Source organism: Camelus dromedarius, chromosome 18 (genome assembly GCF_036321535.1).
Source record: "Camelus dromedarius isolate mCamDro1 chromosome 18, mCamDro1.pat, whole genome shotgun sequence".
Taxonomy (NCBI): Eukaryota; Metazoa; Chordata; class Mammalia; order Artiodactyla; family Camelidae; genus Camelus; species Camelus dromedarius.
The window spans coordinates 20,957,757-20,972,149 of NC_087453.1; the positions used below are offsets into that span (position 1 = coordinate 20,957,757).

Sequence of the window (14,393 nt, forward strand, 5' to 3'; positions counted from 1 at the left end):
CCTTGTTCCTTAGCTTTGGGGAAACTCTGGGTCGGAGTGTTCAGGTATTTCTGAGATAAAAGCTAAATTAACCAGGCATCTTCCCCCACCTTGCAAACTTTTGTTATGATCAGACCCACTACCATCTCTGGCTATTTTTGCTCCTGCTCACATGGAACTACGGAAGCTGGACAGTCCACAGTTCAGAGCTGCAAAAAATTTATTGTGGGTAGATTATGGGAAATCATCACATGGATTTTGGTGAGGATTTATAGGGAAATAGCCTTCATACCCAGAGAAGTAGGGAATCTTTGGGTCCAGGGTGGCTAATGAAATTCTAGGCAGCAGGTAAATAATCAACATGAACATCTACACAAGTGACGGCCTGGAGCTTGGAGGACATTCCAGGGAGGAGACCAGCCAGCCGGATCTAACTCTGTGTGAGATAATCAAGATATTAGCCAACCTCATACTCTTTTTAAGGAAGCTGTAAGCCAGAGCTGAGAGCCTTTCCCCTCCTCCACCTTCTTTCACATTAGTATTGCTGTCCACTATCCATGGTGCTGAAACACATTCCTGTCCAGCTGCCCATCCTCTGCCTATCCCTGGATAACAATTTCTCGATGTTCCTTGGACTCTCATCAACTAAGACAGATCTTCCTCCTCACATTGGCATATTCATGACACAAAGATGTAAAATATTGCCAGATGTTTTGGTTGATCAAAAGACATATTTCTTCCTTTTAATATTGGCAACTCATGCACGCTATAAATAATATAAATTTATTTTACACATTGTAAATAATATAAATAAAATACATTTTATATACAAATATCAAATTTTATAGTATACTTTCTAGGCTTAATAAAATATGTATGTGAACTGGATACAGTATAGGGGACACAGTTTGGGACTTCTGTGATGTATTGGTGGGGATAAAATGAGATGTTCTAGGTCTCTCAAAGTTTTGCAGCTAGCAGCAAATTAGCTTGGTTAGAGCTGTACTGCCCAATATGGCATCTAATAGCCAGATGTGGATATTAAGCACTTGAAACACAGCTAGCCCTAATTGAAATGTGCTGTATGTATAAAATACATACTAGCTATCAAAGACCTAGTACAAAAATAAAATATAAAATGCTTCATTAATATATTAATATTTTCATATTGATTATATGTCGACATGACAATATTTTGGGTATACTGGGTAAATAAACTTTTTTGCTAAAGTTAATATAATCTGTTTCTTTTTCCTTTAAAAGTGTTGTTACTAAAAAACTCAAAATTACATATGTGTTTTGTGTTATATTTCTATTGAACAGCATTGGCTTAGAATGCTACATAACTAAGTTAGTCCCCCACGCACCCAGAGTTTCTCCCCATTGTCCAGAACACAGATACTTTCCAATTCCTGTGTATTTGCACAAGCTGTATCCTCTGCTTTAATGTCTTTTCCCACAAGGGAACTCTTAATCGTCTTTCAACACCCAGTTTAAATCCTGCCTCCTCTGTGAAGCCGTCCAGTAAGTCCCCGGACAGGGCTGCTGGATCTTGCCTCTCTACTTCCACAGAATCTCAACCAGAGTGCCTTACTTGCATATACAATTGCCTATTTATTTGCCTTATTCCTTACTACACGGGGGGCTTTTGAGGTCAAGGGCCATGTGTGAGCCATCTTTGTAATCTTGTCACCTGGGATAAAACAAGGAATAAGACAAAGTCTTTGCCTTCATGAAGTATACATTCTAGTGCAGGAGACAGAAAAGAAATGAGTAATACAGTAGGAAGTCAGATGAATGTCATGAAGAAAAATAAGGTAGGGAAGAGAGTGGCAGATAGGCTTTTTTGAGAGACCTGAGATGGTGACATTTGAGCAGAGTGTATTCAGCACAAAATAATTGCCCCCACCCCCCAAAAAAGACATGATAAGTGAATAATGGCATCCTCTTTTACAAAAAGCTCCCTCTTTTCTACACCAAATAGCATCCTTATAAAGACACTTCCTGTAGCTGAGCCCCTTCCACACTCCAGGCACATTGTTCTTCTTTCTTTGCTTCAAAAAGGCAAGTTCATTCCTTCAGGGCTTTTGCACACGCTCATCCTTCTGCCTGTGACGTTCTTTCCCCCTGGGGCTTGGCACAATTTCCACTTGATCATTCAGGTTCAGGTGAAAGACCTCCTCAAAGCACCTTCTGCTGGCCTATGCTCTCTTAATTTGATGCCTTCCTCCCTGCCTCCACCCTAGTCACTCTCCTACTTTGTTTTCTTCGAAGTACCATTCTCTGGAATTTAACTGACTATGTACTGATTTCCTAGTTCATTGTTAGAACACCGAACTAGGATACAAACCCCAGGAGAGAAGAGTCTTTGTGTTGTTCATGGTTGTATCCCTAGTATCTAGCACGTAGTAGGTCCCTAAACTGAAATTTTATGAATGAATGAATCACACATTTATAATGACCGTAAAGGCCAAGCACTAAGGAATGGAAGATACTCTGATGTCTTACCGGATTGGTACAAACCTGGCTTCTTCACTTTGGGGATATTTAGATGGCAACTTGGTGCGAGCTATGCTGCAGCAGCACATCTAGAATGCAAAACAGATACTTCAGACAGTGGGAGTGAAGACGTATCAGAGAGGCCAAGGGAGTCTCCTCTGCTCTTACTGGGTGCAGGGCAGGGTTGGGGAGTGAGCCAAAGGCTTGGAGACAGGAGGCTAGGGCTGGAGGCTCTTTGTCACTGGCTGATTCTGACCATTTCACTCATAGTTCTGGGCCTCATTTTTCTCATCCATAAATTGGTAACAACGGTCCTTCCCAGAGAATCACTTGAGAGCTATACACTGAAATGAGACTATGGAGGAAGTTTGCCTTACAGCAACCAGAGTCTCCATTTTCCTGGCCACCTCTCTAAAGTGGTGGTCCAATATGAGCAGGGTGAGGGTGTTGGTTGAGCTACTCCACTCATATTTACTTTGGGGAGCCTGCGGACCAACCTTTGGGAGCTTTAAGGCTCATCTAGATTAACTGCCTCGAGCCTCCTACCTCATAAGCAGTGAGCTCCTGTCAGTGGAGGGATGTGAGCAGAGGCCAGAAAACTGCTTGCTGGGAGAGAACCTCCAGCGTCTAGCACTTGGTAGAATTAGTAAATACTCAGTGAAGGAAGAAAGAGTTCTTTCAACCCAGCAATTCTATTGGTTTGCAGATTCCATGTGGGAATTCTCAGTTGCTGAGATTCAATCTTGCATGATTGTTTGGGGTTCTGGCAGATGTGGAAACTTCGGGTGCTTGGAGGTAGAGACTACTGGAAGGAAGCAGTTTTTGTCTTGGCTGAAACTAGGCCAATTTTCTGTTCATAATTGAACATCCAAAGTTTAGGAGGAGGATAATGGAGACAGTTTTCTCCCCCAGAGAAGCCTCCATTCATATCTCAGCTTCTCTAGGCTTTTGGGATCATAATAGAATTGGAAGTAGCATGTAATTAACTAGTGGTGGAGGGTCAGTGACTAGCGCAAACAAGATGTTTAGCCCTGGGCTTGGCGCACAGGACTCCCTCAATAAACGGTGGCTGAGTTCATTAGGACTGTTATTATTAGGGACTGTTCCACCTCAGGAGGGTCGGGATTTTTGATTTGGGAGAAGTGTCAAGGTGAGGTAAGGGCACGAGAGATGAAGGGTGAAGGAGGGGTTGGAGTTTTCTCCCAAAGTGTTCCTGTCCCTTCCCACTGCCAGCACTTACTAATCAGCTCATTAGCCACCTGCGGGTTCAGGTTATAGAGCCATGAATTAATGAGGGGACATACCTGCAAGACAAGGAAATATGCAAGAGTCAGGAGGAGGATTCTACCAACCAGAGCGTGAATGGGAGTAATCAAGGCAAGTTCTTCTTCTAAGCCAATGCATCCTAGGGAAAAATCAAGTAATAAAGTGGTTTTGGGGGACAGACAGATTGCCCTAGGATCCTATGTCAGCTGAGCCAATTGGCAGTTATATGACTTGGGTAAGTCATTCTTCTCAGACTTCTTCTTAAATCTGGAAAATGGAGATAATATTGTTACCTGAAGTATAAGACTGTTAGGAGAATGAGATAAGAAGATCCATCTAAGATACTTGGCACAGTATCTGTGAGCTTAAAGAATATTAGCTATTAATTTTATTATTACTTTTACTTATTTTACAGATAAGGAAATGGAGTCTTGGTGAGGCTTATCAACTCACCTTCAGTCATACAGATGCCAATTTTGACCTCAAGAATTAAATAATGTCTCTAAAAAACCTCACGTGTGTCTTGTTGCAGAATGGGAGCTTAATAAATGCCATTTCCTCTCTCCCTAACTCTCCTTTCTGGGGCATTTTTTCCCCCAATTTATCAAGAAGAGCCAATCCACCAACCTCCGAGCATCAGACTCAAAAACTGAAGTAATCTGGTTTTGTAGACTTACGTTGGCTCCCAAATTATTGATGATTAGGTTTTTCAGGATTTTCTCCACGTTTCCCACAACAAAATTTGATATCCGGGTGTTTCTAAATGAAGAATGACAGAAGTTGGTAGAACAGATTAATTTCTCCCAAATCCTCCTTTCTTCATCTCACTTCTTTGCTCAATGGACCCCAAATTGCTTAAAGTCTACTCCTTGTTTCCAGTGTGCTTCATGACCCAGCCTTGCCCTCCTGCTCTGACCTACCTCTTAGGGCTCCTTAAAATTAATCTTTCAATTTCAATCCTCTTGCCCTTATCATTGCTCCTCTTATTTCCCTCTCTGTGTCTATTTTGTTTTCTCTCCTGGAAAGCCTTCTTCAACTCCTATCACCCTTCTAGGTCCAGCCAACCAGTTTCCTCCAGAAAGTCCTTCCTGACCTCTCTAGCCAACCCTGAGTCCTCTCTGGCCGACTCTCCCATTTCTCTGATTATCTAATGCTACAATAGAACTTATCTCCTTGGCCAGATGGTTGTGTATTCATGGAAAGAATGGTATATTATCATTCTTCAGTGAGGGGAGGTGAAAAAGAAGCAGGAAACAGCAGTGAAAAGGTATCTTTGTATTCATGACTCAGTCCCTAATGAGTCACTTGAGTGACTAGTGGGTCAGGGTAAATCTAAATCTCAGGCAATGGGTCTGTGTCTTTATTCTATAAAACCCTTTTATGTATGTCAGTTGATCTACCACTTCCAGCCTAACATCTCAGATGTCCCGCAAAAAACGGGACTTATTTTCTTCAATGTATCAAAAAACACGGGAGCCATATATAGTCTTCCTAGGGGGAGATGGCTGTGAGTCAGGGAGGCTGTAGCTGGCCTGGTTCTCACTTATGTTTGAACATGACCAGAGGACAGTACCAGACCTGTATGGTTTCAGAAAGGAGTCCACACTCAGTCCTTTCTTGTAACTGTGAGAGACTGGGAGATGAGTCAAAATAAACAATGCAGAAGTGAAAAAGACACAGTATAAAATACATTGGTGATGGCTATTGCATTCAGTTAATTGTGGATGTCAGCCTGAGTTTAAAAGAAAAATCTTACCAAAGACGATTGTAAAAAAGAGATTATAAATTTATAAGAAAACACTAAAACTCTAGTTAATAAAAGTGCAAACCTTTGAAAATGGTAACTCTGAAGAGGAAATGTCATAGACTAGTAAAGGAAATGTCATAGACTACTACTGGTAGCCAAAAGGAAAAAAAAAGAAAAAAGAGAAAATAATTGCATTCATGATATTTCCTACCTACTGAAGAGAACAATTGGTATTCAGTGAATATGTAGTGAAACTGATTAATACCGGCCAGAAACATGTCACTTAGTTCAATTCTATTCGCCAAGTATTTGTAAGTGATTTGAAACGTCTTAAAACTATTATATGCCTTAGAATTTAAAAGTCATAAAAATGTTTATACTTTTTCAATAATTTTAGAAATCTACAATAAATAAATGATTCTATTTATAATTCTATTTTTGGAAAAATGTATCAAAATGCTCAGGATGACTTATGATAGCAAAAAATTCAGAAATATCTAAATACCAACCAATGATCAAGTGATCCTCTTTTCTTTGTCCTCAGTGCTATGCAGTAAACCTCTCTTCATGTCCATAAAGTTATTATTTTTATAATAAACACAATTTTTCATTGACATGATGTTCTATTTATAGGATGCACAACCTGCTGCATACAAAAGGCTCATTTTGGAAGGTACTGTTTTGCTGGTGACATCTTTCAGGTGAAGCCTTAAGATGGGCTTCATCATAACCAGCTGGATCCAGAGAGAGAAAGACGGAGAACTCACAAACTTCTAGGTTCGATCCATACACTTTCTGGAACGAGCCTGCAGTGCCCAAAGGCGAGTAGGTATCTGCCATCTACATCCTTCTCCAAATGAAGCTGGATTTTCATATTTGTCCGCACTTGAAATAGAAGGGAATTAAGAGCTGGGAACCTGCAGGAGGGAAGAGTTAAGGCTGGTGGAAGAGAATTTCAGAGCTCACTACACCCTTGTTTATTTCTAGAATGAGGGTTCCCATGTTTGCACAGGACCCTCAAAATCCCCCTATTATGATTCTTTCCTCATTGTTTGGAAGAGGTGATTCAGGACTAGAGAATGGGAATGACTCCAGCCATTGGCATTCAGGATGTATGACTGATACTACCTCTGGTTCAGGGGACAGTTAGAAAGGAAAAAGTTAATTTCAAGAATAACATCCTATCAAAAGCAAGAAACTGAGACTTTGGAAAGTACTCTTTCAGATGTCTCAAAATCCACTGCCTCAAGGGCCAGACTGGAAATGGAAATGAATGAAATAGACCACAGCTTAGTTTCACAGGGAGAGGTGAAAGCTGTAATGTACTGAAGAATGCCCATGCTCTCTAAAAGTACACCATGTAGACCCAAAAAGCTCTCTAGGCATTGGCGGCGAGGAGTGGGGTCTAGAGCCAATTCCTAAGTCCTCATCTTAAATCATATTCAGTCAGAGCTAAATGGGCTCATGAAGTTCAAATTAGTGAGTGGGGGCTCTTTGGATGAAGCAGGGAATAGAAAGTTGCTTTACCTCCCTCCTTACCCCGGAGGAGCCCCAGGATGGGAGCATTCAAGTAGTCTTCAGGTCCTAATTCTACACACAGGGTGACCCAGGCCCAGAGAGGGAGGGCGTTCCGTCCCAACCACACAATGAATCTTTCCGAAATTGTGCCGGATGCCCTTTAATTATGGCTGCTTCCCCCTTCCCTGCTGCACACCTGTGTAAAAGTGGACAGAGCTGTACATGAAACTCACAGCTTTACTTACTTCACTTGGATAGAAAATAACAATGCTACCAGTAACTCGGCCTCGTTGTTGTTGTGGGAGTCCTGGAGGGAGACCTGAAGGAGTTCAGGGTCTCTCAGCTGTATTCTGGGTGAAGAAAGAGCACAACAGGGGGAGGTTGCAGCTCCAGCTGAAGGCAGACCTCACTTTATGCAAAGGCAGGTCCCCTGCAGGGCAGAAACTGAAAGTGTGCAAAGATAGTTACTCGCTTGTTAATCATGTGATTTATGGCACAGCTACTATGTGTTATAAGCACTGGGAATGCAGCCTTAGCAGAAAGAGGCTCTTGTTTTAATGTACCTCAGAATGATTGCATCCAGTCCTTTGGCCAGTACCAAGCAGGCTGGAATAAATGAGTGAATAAATAGTAAGGAAAAGATTGGGAGCCATGTATAGCACATGCTTAGGGAAAGTGTGTGTGCACAAAACAATAAACCCAGTAAATGAATACAGGTAAAATGTGCAAGGCGATAGGTGCTGTGAAGAAAAGGCCCTGCAGGATCAGGTGACAGAGGGTGGCATTGGGAAGAATGGAGTTTTAGGCAGGGTAGTCAGGGAAGCCTTCTCAGAGGAGGTGACATTTGGGTGGAGTCATGAATAAAGTGAGAGTACAAGTCATGAGATTAGCCAGGGGAAGAAAGGGCCAGGCTGAAGACAGCAGGTGCAAAGGCCCTGAGGCTGGAACTTGGCTGGCATGTTTAAGGAACAGCAACAGGCTCAGTGTGGCTGGTGGGAAGTGGGTGAGGGAAGACTAGTAGGAGAGGAGATGAGGGAGGTAGTTGGGCCAGTGATAAGGACTTTGGGTTTGGTTCTGAGAGCAACGAGAAGACACTGGAGGGTTTGGGCAAGGGATTTACAGAATCTGACATACTTCTTGATTCTTCTGGATACTGGTGGCGCAGAATGGAGGGGGAGAGGTTAAAGTGGAAGCAGAGGATCCTTCAACAGTAAGTCAGCGGGGAGGCGATGGTGGCTCAGACCAGAGAAACTGGAGAAAATAGTCAGATGCTTGGGTGTGTTTTGAAGGTAGGGCTGATAGGCTGGATGTGGGCGTGAGGGAAAGCGAGGAGTCTAAGACGACATCCGGATTTTTGGCCAGAGCAACCACATGGATGGAGCCATCACTAACTGAGATGGACCGGGTACGGGCAGGAGCAGGCGGGTGGGGCCGAGGGTGGGATCAGCAGTTAAATTAGATGTGTTAGGACAGGGATCCGGGTCTTCTTCACTCTGGTGGTCAGACAGCATTGATTCTTCTGTTACCACATCCGTATTATAGAGGTTACTGTTACTGTCACTGCCGCTTGGGGTCTTACTAAGGGTGGGGAGCTGTGCAAACATTTTATATACATTATTTCATATACTGTTCACCACAGTCCTCTGGGGGTAGAGGCTATAATTCCCCTTTCAACAGAGGCAGGAGTTGATGCCGGAGCTGGTGGTGCTCTCAGGGTGATGAACAGCCATCCTCCTCCCAGACCAAACTCCTGTCTGTCCACCTCCCCAGCTTCTGCACATCCCACCCCTTCACCCACTGTGGGAACTTCTTCCAGCCAGTGGGTGGATGTCAGGGCCTCAGCGCTGGAAGGGCTGTTAGATGAGGAAAGGGCCTCTGTAGACTCAGAAGGGTGGGGGCAGCTCTAACAAACCAACCAACCAGGAGAGCCTGGACCTGGGGTTTGTGATCAGGGCCACTCACCTAAAATTGCTGTCTCTACTGATGTCCAGGAGGTCTGTTGCGGGGCTGAAGACATTCTTCAACGAGCTTTGGAGTTCAATTGTCTGCAGGCTGGGAAGAAAGCCCTCACTGAGAAGTTCTTGGGTCAAAGCTGAAAAACAAGTTCCCACCCCACAACCAAACCCAATTAGATGTTGAGATGCCAAAGATTCTCAGATGTAAACTTGACCTCTGAGTATATCCTTCATGAGGTGCTTACTCTACATTCATCTAGTCTTTCTGGCCTGCTGGGTGCTGGTCCAAGTTCTAGACATAGTCATTCAGTGAATACTCATAGGGGCCTGTGGTGTGCCAGGGCCATGCCAGGGATGGGGCTGCACCAGTGAGAACAGGCAGAACTCTCTGCCCTCATGGAGCTGGTGTTCCAGGGAGGGTGAGGGGAGAGAGACGACAGAGGAGTGAATAAAGAGACACGCAGGAGGCGGGGGCAAAGAAGTGTTGGAAGGGGGCTTGTTGCAAAATATTTAGCAACCAGCTTGGCATGGCACCAGCCAATCAGAAAGAACATCAGCCAGAGCTCTGGAGCCTGGTCCTGGTGATCCTGGGCTATGCCAGGTGTTAACTCTTCAGATTTTGGCTGATGAGGAGGCTGGGGGTGAAACTGGGCTGGTTCGGTGATGAGGGGAGACACTTAGAGAGTCTCTGAGCAGAGACTATCTCCCAAGTAATACATAAAACATTGTCAACATTTTAACCACTAAGCCATACTGACCATACTGGTGCATTCTGCTCCATGCTATTTATGTCTATGAAGGAAAAAATAAAAGGCCGAGTGAGAAATTGAGGGTATTGGGTGAGGGTGCTAATACATGTAGGGCGGTCCAGGAAGGTCTTTCTGCAAATGTAGAATTTTAGCTCAGACCTGAAGGAAGAAAAGGAACTCTGCTGATAAGAGAAGAGTGTTCCAGGCAGAGGGTATAGCAAGTACAAAGGTCCTGGGGTGCGCTTAATATGCTGCAGAGGCTGCTGTGGCCGGAGGGGAGTGAGTGAGTGTGGGATGATAGGAGAGGTGGACAAGAGGGTTTGATGGTGGATCTTAATAGATGAAACAGGGCAAGAGACAGGAAAGAGGGGATTCTTGGGAGAATAGGGTTAAATATAGTAACATAGTGATGATCAGAACAGCTAATGATTAATGGTGTTAACTGTGCCCCAGACACTATGCTAATAAGAACTTAACTGACATTGGTTAATGACCTAGACCTCTAGGGGAGTCTTATGGGTCTGACAGAGACTAGGCACGACCCAAGGCTAGACAGTCTTACCATTGGTGATCTGGGACAGGACTTCTTGAGCAGAGGATGAAGCAAGCAGCCCACAGAGAAGAACAAAGAGGCCGGAGACCTTCAGCATCTTGGGTCAGGTACCTGTGGGGAAGCAGGGCAGACAGGGTGAGTTGTGGGTCATTCTCTGAGAGGATCAGAACTTGAGTGCAGGATGGCTACAGAACTCAGGTGGACCCATTTTACAGATGGGGTCATTGAGGCTCAGACAGGAGACATGCTTTTCCTCATGGTATAGAGCAAGAAATGGAAGTGCCTGCCCAAGGCTATACAACCATATTTATGCCCAAGACACCTGGATATACTGTCTTCCCTGAAGCCTTCCCCAGTGGAGCTGCAATGGCCCCTGTATGAGGGTTTATAATGTCATAGTATGAGAATAGCCTCTGAAGCCCTCCACCTCTTACCAGGTGTGGTATTGTGGGAAGTAGGGCAAGTTGCTTCATCACATGACATTGTGTGTAGGACATATCTTCCCTTTCCAGGGAGATGTTGGCGGAGATGTGCACTGGCTTCAGAGGAAGGGACCATAGTGAGGGAGCCTTGAAACTGGTGTACAAATTTTCCTCAACTCACTGGACTACTCTTAAGCTCACCTGTGCACTGTGAGATTTGTGAGCTGTGATTTATAATAAGAAACATATATTTGGTCCTTGTCCCTGTTTGTAGCACAGAGCTCCTAAAACCCTTGAAATTTCCTAAGTGAAGAGAGTAATCAAAGTTCTTTTGTTATGTTAATTAAGTGACTTTTGGAAAGCACCCCAGGATGGGGGCTGGTTGCCAGGGGAACCAAACAGGTGATAGAGGGTTGGAACTTTCACCATCATCCCCCTTCAGGGAGGGGAGGAGGACTGGAGGTTGAGTTCAATCACCAATGGCTGATGATTTAATCAACTGTATCTATGTTATGAAGTCTTCATAAAACCCCAAAAAGATGGGTTCACAGAGCTCATGGGTTGTGAACACGCGGGGATTCAGAGAGGTGAATCTGGGTGGGGCACCCAGAGAGAGCATGGAAGCTCTGTGCCCCTTCCCACATACCTTGCCCTATGCAACTCTTCCATCTGACTGTTCCTGAGTTATACATTTTTATAATACACTGGTAATCTAGTAAGTAAAATGTTTCTCTGAGTTCTGTGAGTCACTCTAGCAAATTAATTGGACCCATGGAGCAGGGTCATGGGAACCTCTGATTTATAGCTAATCTGTCAGAAGCGCAGGTAACAACCTGGACTTGAAATGGGTATCTGAATTTGGGGGCAGTTTTGGGGGACTGGACCCTTTACCTGTGGAATCTGATGCTATCTCGGGGTAGGTAGTCTCAGAACTGAGTTAAATTACAGGACACCCAGCGGGTGTCAGAGAATCGCTTGGTGATGGTCGGGAAAACACCCCACACATGGTAGTTGGTGTCAGAATCATTAGACTCCAAGGCAGAAAACAGCAGCAGAAAGTTAAAAAGCTGAGCAGAGATTTCAGCACCTCTGCTGTGTGGTGATGGGGAGACAGTTGATTGGAGTTTAAGGACCACTGAGGTGGAATAGCCTTGGTAGACACTTTGGGCTTTCAGTTAAGATCCAGAAGACTTTGCTGGAGGAAAAAGGGCCATGCTCTAGAAATAAAGGCTCCCCACAAGGAGTAGGAGCAAAGCCAAAATAGTTCCACCCTAATAAAACATAAATCTAAGCCTCAGCAGGACCAAAGCAATCCATTTATACTCTGTCTGTTATCTTCCTTCATCTTTGGAAACACATAACATCATTTCAAGCCTCTGCAACTTTTCATCACCGTGTCCAGCATTCAATCAAAAAATCACAAGGCATGCTTAAAAAAAAAGGAAGATGGACTGAAATCCAAGAAATTAAAACATACAATATAACAGACCCACAGGTGGTTCAAATATTCAAATATTGAGGAGACGACAGCCTAGAGGATGAGAAAGAGACCTGAGGCCTTTAACATCTTGCGGTGGTACCTGTGGGGATCCCAGGTAGGTAGAGTCCGTTTCAGGGCTACTCCGAGAGATTCTTTGTGGACCTGCAGGGGTTTCAGGGATAGAAATCAAAGGACTCATCTGGACTTCTTCCTACACACCCCAGTACTTATTTCACTGATAGAAAACTGAGGCTCAGAGCAGGGTTATGCTTTTCCTGAGGCCACTCATAGTTAGTGGCTAGAACCTGGCTCTCCTGACTTTCAGTCGTGTGTACTTTACCCTACACATACTAAGTACAGCTACTATAGGATTCAACAAGCATTCTGAAAGTTGCTTAGCCTGTTGGCACTAAATGGAAGTTAATTTTGGATTTTGCAAGCTAATGTTTCTCTTTATCCCTCCTTGGTCCTGCTGATGCCTTTGGAAGATTCACAGATTAACAGAGCCCGAAGGAGGAGAGGATGGCCAGGGGGCATCGTAGGATGCTCAAAGAGTGCTGGGGGGTCTGCAGAAATTCCTGGCAACAGCCCTGTCCTATGGACCTATTTTAAAGAGCGGGAAATGGAAACTTGGTGAGCTGAAGGCACCTGTCCATTTTTCTCTTTCTTTACAGAACCCTTTTATTTTTGAGAGCAGAAAGGGACCTAACAAAGAAATTTTCTTTCTCAACCTTCTTTGCCACCAGGGATGGTCAATGGAAGTTTTAGGCTGGGGTTTCTTAAAAAGTTCATTAAATGTGGCTGACCCAGCTTTTGTTTTCCTCTCCTGCTTTTCCCTGATTGGATATCAGGCATGATGGCTGGAGCCCCACAGCTGTTTTATTAGCACAAAGAGGAAAGCCACAGCCTTGGGGGAGGCAGAGAGAGGGAAGAGCTGGTAGGATCCCCCATGCCAGTGTAACAGCCTACCTCCGGACGTCTCGTCATTATTTAAGCCACTGTTTCTTTGTGTTCTTTGCTAGAAATGGTCACAATTTGTAACTGGTGACATTTATCAGAAGTTTAATCTGGTTTGGTATCTGATGAAAAGGCAGGTTGGAGAGGGTCATTGCATCGTGCTCACCTGGATTTCTCCGGTGCGCTGTAGAGATGCCCTGCGTCTCCGTCAGTTGGTTCCCGATGGGCTGCGCACTGGGGCAGACTTAATAAAAGGTGAGTGACCCCATCGCAGGGGGAGACGTGGCATTGAGTGATGGACAGCTGGGAAGCGGATGAGAAGCCCTCCATCTCACCATGTCCATCCAACACCTCCAAAGCAAACATTCCTGCATAGAAGGCCCAGGGGATTAAATGGGTAGAGAATCACTTAAGCCACTTGATGGATGTGTCAATAACAGATTTCGAACTGTACATCATGAATGTCACCATATGCTGAGGTGTAGGGAACTCGGGAAGCACTAACACAGGCGGGAGACAGGGTTCATGGTTCATTCATGTCCCTGTCCTGTTCTGAGCTGGTTTTCTCATCTGTGCCATGAGTGAGGTGGACTCGAGGATGGTGAGGGAGGAAGCCATTCAGTCTACTCTGAATGGAGGCAAGGGAGAGGGTACCCTGGCCTCAGTTCAGGGAGCCTTCAGTTCTAGCCTGGCTCTGCCCATCCCTTACTATTTGACACTGGGCAGCTCCCATGCCCTTCCTGGGCCTCAGTTTCCCCATCTGTAATAATACTAGCTGACATTGACAGGCAATTTTCAAAAATGCTTGTGGAATCCTCATAGCATCCTTATGATATAAGAACTATTGTTAGTCCCATTTTACAGATGAGAAAACTAAGACTCAAGAGAGGAAAAATTTTGCCCAAAGTCATAGAGCTAGTCTGCAGTAGAGTCAGGACCTGAATCTAGTTCTGCCTTATGCGCAGGCTTATAACCTTGACTTCACATCAAACATTCCTCCTTGTAGAGCATAGCTGAGGCCTCCTCGCTGGGTGGAAGTCATAATTCTCTGTTGCACTAAGAAGGCTTGTTCCTCAAGGCTCCAAGGACAGGCACTCTCCATCATTTGCTCCAAAAACTGGGACCCTCCTTCAAGGCTTAATTTTAAACTTGTTTTAAAATATGTGTTTCAGATTATTCAAAGAACTCATGTTTTTAAAAGAATATTTTTAAAATATAGAACTGCATAAAGAAAACAATGTCTCTATTTAGGGCTAAGCCCTACTAAC

General features: G+C 44.3%; 1 protein-coding gene across 1 annotated transcript; it reads right to left on the minus strand.

Annotated features, from left to right (window-relative positions):
* Positions 1-2,526: 2,526 nt before the first annotated feature.
* On the minus strand, positions 2,527-10,363 carry LOC105092519 (latherin). The gene is made up of 7 exons (XM_010984242.1): positions 10,276-10,363; positions 8,972-9,101; positions 7,255-7,359; positions 6,259-6,408; positions 4,422-4,503; positions 3,719-3,782; positions 2,527-2,567 (listed from the first exon to the last, which is right to left on the minus strand). Exons 1-7 carry the CDS (start codon positions 10,361-10,363, stop codon positions 2,527-2,529), a joined length of 660 nt encoding a protein of 219 aa, XP_010982544.1.
* Positions 10,364-14,393: the final 4,030 nt, after the last annotated feature.

What these genes read in the sequence shown, in the direction of transcription:
- LOC105092519 (XM_010984242.1), bottom strand. Translation starts at nt 10,363, where the DNA reads ATGCTGAAGGTCTCCGGCCTCTTTGTTCTTCTCTGTGGGCTGCTTGCT. An exon ending in CCTGTCCCAGATCACCAATG is followed by an intron (nt 9,102 to 10,275) that starts GTAAGACTGTCT and finishes CTTGTTTTTCAG; the next exon opens with CTTTGACCCAAGAACTTCTC. An exon ending in TCAATAATTTGGGAGCCAAC is followed by an intron (nt 3,783 to 4,421) that starts GTAAGTCTACAA and finishes CTTGTCTTGCAG; the next exon opens with GTATGTCCCCTCATTAATTC.